We start from the raw sequence: 6,180 nt of genomic DNA, 5'->3' as shown, positions 1-6,180 counted from the left end.
TTCATCATTAGAACTTGTTTCCTTTAAAATTAACCAGGTTTTCTTCTTCTTCTTCTTCTTCTTCTTCTTCTTATATATATATATATATATATATTGGAGGCAATTTAAATAATTGAATGAGATAAATTTAGATAAAAATCATGATTTTTAAAACTAATTAGGGGGTAGTTAATCCACTGTTCCCAATCTAATATAGAGAAATTGGAATAAATATTCATACTTGAAAGATTATCAGCAAAAAATTTGATTTGGGCATACTTCTCAATCTAATTTTTCCCATAAAAACGAATGACAGTTTTTATGTATAACATTTCAAAGTTTGTGGTTCAAATTTTTTGCTGCCACAAATTACTGATGGAAATGTGATTTGTTATATAGGTTAATGAGTTAATGATATTGCCAATTAAGAAGTTGGTCAAGTAAGTTTCAAGATTCATAAAATTAAGTACAAGAATAATTAATATGAAGGGGTTAGTTCAGTTTATGAAATGAATTTGCTCCTGACCAGTTCATTGATGAAGATTCAAATCCTAAAGCTGAGTAGAGAATGATATTGATATAGCTCTTCAAAATATATATAGTTAATTCAGTAACTTGGGTTTTAAATAGCCCATGAGCCTAATGATATTTAATAGTTCAACCATATAACTCGTTCAATTGGTTCAACTACTGTAAGATCCACTCAATAAAAGGAAAAAATCTTAATTAAAGATAAGTAATCTTGGTACGGTTGCCAAATATAGCAATGCCTATAATTATGCACTTTAAATAGAAATATAATCCTATAATAATATTAGCTAATAATATCCATATAATTATATAGTTGACTTATTATAATCAATCATTGTCTATATAGTATATAAAGAGATCAGATTATCTATGAAAGTTTGTTCTTTCTCCCTAATCAATCTAATACACTATTCTCTCATACTAGTTCTAACTTGAGTGTTAGAGGGTCTTCACCAAGTACATACTTGGTGGACCTCTGACCCATTTATTTTCTGTTTTGCAGGTCTATACCATAAGAAATTTATGTGGACTACAATAGTAGCACTATCTATGGAAAATGAAAAAAGAAGCTATGTCTCTCCCTTATATTCTTTATATTTTGAACTTAAAATAGGAGAATGAACTAAGTGAGAGAATGACTTGTGGTTTGCAACAATCCAGCTAAAAATTTTTTTATCATGTTCAGGAAATTTTTAAATTTACTCAGGTACGATCTAAAAAATTTATTTACAGTCATATGAATTTTGTTTTAAATTTTCCAAAGGGCTATATATTCTATTGGATGATCAATTAATGACATTCCTTTTGTAGTAATTATAAATACTTTATAATTGCGTCACTTTTTCTTCTTTGCTATTACTACCTATATATAACCCATATGCTTTAGACAATGTTTTTATATTTTATTTTACAAAGATTTGATATAAGGAAAAAAAAAATTACATTTTCAATTGCTATAGAGTATTTTTAATAGTTTAATAATTGATGGGAGATCATTGTGAAGTTCCACAACTTTTAAATTATTTGAACTTAAAAAAATTCTTATTTGATAATTTTTGTTTATTTTACAAAATTGTCAATGTTTCTATAGTAAGAAAATAGTCTCGATTTATGCTAATAGCTATAAAAGAGCCATATTTAATAAGTCCATCACCGCACCTTCAATTTTGTATTTTGGGCCATTGCTGTGTTTTGTTAGAAATTACCTATAATGCTCTCAATCAACATTATATGAATTTTAGTCAATTTTCTTGACACAAATTTCTATTATTATCAAAATTAAATTCATTACTTGACTTTAAACGCATGGAAATTATGATTATATTTTAGTTTAATGGACTTGAAAAAATTATATAATTCTAAAAATTAATTTTTAGAATTATTTGGGGACAATAACATAAGCTCCATTATATTAAATTATAGTCTAAGTTTGTCCTTTAGATTAATGGTAATTGAAGGCACTTGAAATTATTTTAAATTTATCACTCTAATTTCCATTATTTAGCATTGCTTTTGATTTCTATTTAGCTCGTACTTATTAAACTGTAGAATTTAGATGTGATTGAGATTAAAATTCATTTTATATCTATGTATATATGAATATATGTATATGAATAACATATCACTCTTAAATATTCTTTAAACCTGAAAACCTTTATTTTTTATCAAAATCAGTTAGTAAACCCCCTGGAAATGGACATTATACATTCCATTTGTAATACTCTTTATTGAGAAATCATGGATAAGTTTACAATATGCATTATATGGATTATCTTCACAAAAATATTTGTACAAGTATTATTTTTGCAGATAAATTTTAAAGAGTGTTTAGTCCATTTATGGAAATAGGGGCTAAGCTAAATAAACTGAGAACAATTAGCCCATTCACGATGATAGTTCGCTACGGAAAATAAACTAAGGATGCTTAACCCATCAACGGCGATAGTCCGCCAGGCTAAAAAATCTAAGGGTGCTTAACCCATTTACTGTGATAGTCTACAAGGCTAAAATAAAGGATACTTAGTCCATCCACGACGATAGTTTGCCATGCTAAATAAACTGAGAGTGCTTAGCCCATTTACAGTGATAGTCCGCTAAGCTAAAAAATCTAAGGATGCTTAGCCCATCCACGGTAATAATTCACCAGGCTAAAATAAAGGGTACTTAGCCCATCCGCGGTGATAGTTTGCTAGGCAAAATAAAATAAGAGTGTTTAGACCATCCATGGTGATAGTCCACTAGGCTAAAATAAAAGGTGCTTAGCCCACTCAAAAATCTAAGGGTGCTTAATTCATCCACGATGATAATTCGCCAGGCTAAAACAAAGGTGCTTAGCTCATCGATAGTGATAGTCTACCAAGCTAAAATAAAGGTGCTTAGCTCATCTACGGAAATAGTCCGTCAGGTTAAAACAAATGTGCTTATCCTATTTAAAATGATAGCTCACCAAGTAAGCAAATTAAAGGTGCAAGTCCATCTAAAGAATAGTTTACCCAACTAAGCAATTCGAAGGTGCAAATCCACCTAAGGTAAAAAATTCTACCATTGTCAAGCTTATTAAGACGATAGTCCGCACTAAAAAAATAAAAATTAGGGCGATGACCAAAGTTTCGACTTGTAAACAAAAAAAAGATTCATACTGGAAGGGGGAGATTAATGATATAGTTCCTCAAAATATATATATAATATATATAGTTAATCTAGTAACTTGGGTTTTAAGATAGCTCATAAGCCTAATGATATTTAATAGTTCAATCATGAGATTCGTTCAATTGGTTTAACCACTGTAAAATTCATTCAATAAAAGGAAAAAAGCTTGATTAAATATAAGCAATCTTGATAGGATTGCCAAATATAGTAATACCTATAATTATCACTATAAATATAAATATAATCTTATAATTATGTTAACTAATAATATCCAGATAATTATATAGTTAACTTACCATAACTAATTATTTTTTATATACTATATAAAGAGTTCAAATTATCTATGGAGGTATATTCTTTCTCGCTAATTAATCTAATACACTATTCTCTCATACTAGTTATAACTTAAGTATTGGAGGGTAAGGTACATACCTATTTTCTACTTTGTAGGTCCATACCACAAGAAATTTTAGTGGACCCCAATAGATATAATTTCTTTCATTTATTAATTTTGGCATGAATAGTTGGGAAGGCTAATTAAAAAGGAAGAAGAAAAAGATAGAGAAAGAGATAAAAAAGATAGAGAAAGAGATAGGTAGAAGATTATTATTGGGTATTCCTCTTATTCTTTTTTCCATTATAATGCCTTAGAAGCAACGTTTTCAAAATCAGCCAATGAATATAACAGGTTACTTGAGTAGTTGCTTGAACTACTGGTGATGTAACCCTTAGTCCATTGTTATGACCTACCATTTCTAGTACTTATACGGTGTGTGTGTCTGTATATATATATATATATATACATTCCTACCTAACTTGGAAAAGCGTTATTGTTCAACAGTAATGCCACTAAGAATTCCCAAGCAAAGCCACCAATCCTTCTGGAGAGCCTAGTCTCAAGAACTCTGAAACATAATGCAGCAGGCACTAGCTGCCAGGAGGACAATGGCTGGTGAACAGCTTCTTTCATATCTGCCCAAACCAAATTCCGCAAATCACTTGCTACAAGCTACAAATATATTTGCTCTAGAATAATTCACAGTTTCAAAATGTACTCTGGCCAATTAACTTGTCCTTTACGCATCTCTGTCCCTCTCTTTATGATCAGGCAAGCTCTCTCTCTCTCTCTCTCTCTCTCTCTCTCTCTCTCTCTCTATATATATATATATATATATGGGCTGCTAGCTACCAGACCACAATCAGCCCAATAAGTTACATACAATCCAAAGCTCACTACCTTTCCAAGCTTAAAGATTATTTTTCTTTCTTTCAGCATTTTAAATGGCCCGTTTAAGCATCCCTGTGAATATTTCTTCTTGCATAACTGCGCCTTGGATGCAATAGGAAGCTCTTGGAAATGAAGAAAGATTTAAGCATCCTTCCTAGTGAGAGAAGATTAATATTAATATGTTATAGGAAGTTCACACCTCTCGCACATATATGATCATGTGCAAGACAAAAGTGACCATTATTTATCAATTGACTGATAGTGAAATAGTTAGAAGTCTGTTTCACAATATAGAATTCTTGAATTTAAACTCTAGCACTCCTTAATTATTCAATGAATTTCAAATATAGGAAAAGAAAAAATCAGTGTCTCTAGAATTCTAGAATCAACCCCCTCAGTGTAGGAAAAGAATTCTTGGGTGAATTGACCTCCTATTGGAACTTGTAAGATGAGTATGAGGCAAAATTCGACATCGGTTGAGCAATTATTTAGTGTAATTATACTTTAAATTAATTATACACGCAATAAGATTGATACATCAGTTAAATATTTCTTTAATTATCTTTTACAATTAGTTATTTAATAATCACTTTATAAAAAAAAAAATTTACCTAAACTCAATCTAGTGTGAATTCAAGATAATAAATAAACTTGCGTATTTAATAAATACATAGCTATTTAAAAAAAAACTAAAAAAAAAATTGTGATAGGTTGAGAGTGTGACTATAAGGGAGAAAAAGAAAATGAATAAAAAGATTTAGAACGAATGAAAAATCGCCGGGGGCTTAAGTTGCATACGTGAAGGGTACAATCAATTTAATGGTCAATATGAAAACCTTGTCACGTAAAACAGGTCATCCTTCTATTTTCATCTTGGGGCACCAACATTTGACCAAAACCTTCATCTTGAGGTTCAGAAAGAAGTTCATGCAGAATTGAATTGATGGACATTCTTCAACTCAAAATAAAAAATGACATTCTGCTTAATTTTTTTTCACCAACATTCACTGGCATGCGAAACAAAGGTCACAATTTAAACCATTTTTATATCAGTAAACATTATTTATCTTGCATATAATAATAATAAGGCCATTAACAGAAACAATTTGCTATCAGTATCATGCAGAATTGCTCCCCATCATTTTGATTTCTTTCCTTGTTTCCTCTTGATCACTTCATCAATGTACATTATACCCTTGCCCTTGTAAACTTCAGGAGGTTTGCAGCTACGAACAGAAGCAGCAAACTGGTGCACCCTTTTCTTGTCAATTCCAGTGCCACAAACTACATTGTTCTTGAAGCAGAAAACATGAACAGCGGGAGGAACCGTGAGTTCAACCTCATGACTATATCCCAATTTGAGAAATAAGAGGCGTCCTTCTGCTTCAGCTCTTGCTTTGTATCCAACACCCACTACCTTAAGAAACAGAAATGTTTGGATTCCATTATGGTAACAGCAAATTGATCACCTTAGCTCTCCTGAAATATAACTAGCGGTATGAGTTCGTAGCAGTATTGACATGCAAATAAAACCTTGATGAACGGGGAAATTAACCGCAGAAACAGCTAATCATCTTTCTCTGGGGAAGTTTCCTTTTTTATTGTACATGTTAAGTTAGGATTGCCTCTAACCACATAAGATTAAACAAATAAACTATAACTTTTATAGAGAAGTCAACAATCGTTATCTCATTCCATCACTATCACTTCCATCACTACCACCAATACCGGTCCCCTACCCACAAAATCTCATCCAAATTTGCTTATACTAAAATTAACATATACACATGCAG

The 6,180-nt window shown here is 30.9% G+C and overlaps 1 protein-coding gene across 1 annotated transcript; it reads right to left on the bottom strand.

The window, feature by feature from the left end:
* Positions 1-5,379: 5,379 nt before the first annotated feature.
* LOC131174087 (60S ribosomal protein L6, mitochondrial-like) lies at positions 5,380-5,849 on the bottom strand (the record flags this gene model as incomplete). Its single annotated transcript, XM_058137145.1, has 1 exon — positions 5,380-5,849. A coding segment is annotated over one exon (324 nt), but the record flags the coding sequence as incomplete, so codon positions are not given.
* Positions 5,850-6,180: the final 331 nt, after the last annotated feature.

The sequence above is a fragment of the Hevea brasiliensis genome, chromosome 15, assembly GCF_030052815.1.
Source record: "Hevea brasiliensis isolate MT/VB/25A 57/8 chromosome 15, ASM3005281v1, whole genome shotgun sequence".
Taxonomy (NCBI): domain Eukaryota; kingdom Viridiplantae; phylum Streptophyta; class Magnoliopsida; order Malpighiales; family Euphorbiaceae; genus Hevea; species Hevea brasiliensis.
This window is presented reverse-complemented; position numbering and strand designations above follow the sequence as displayed.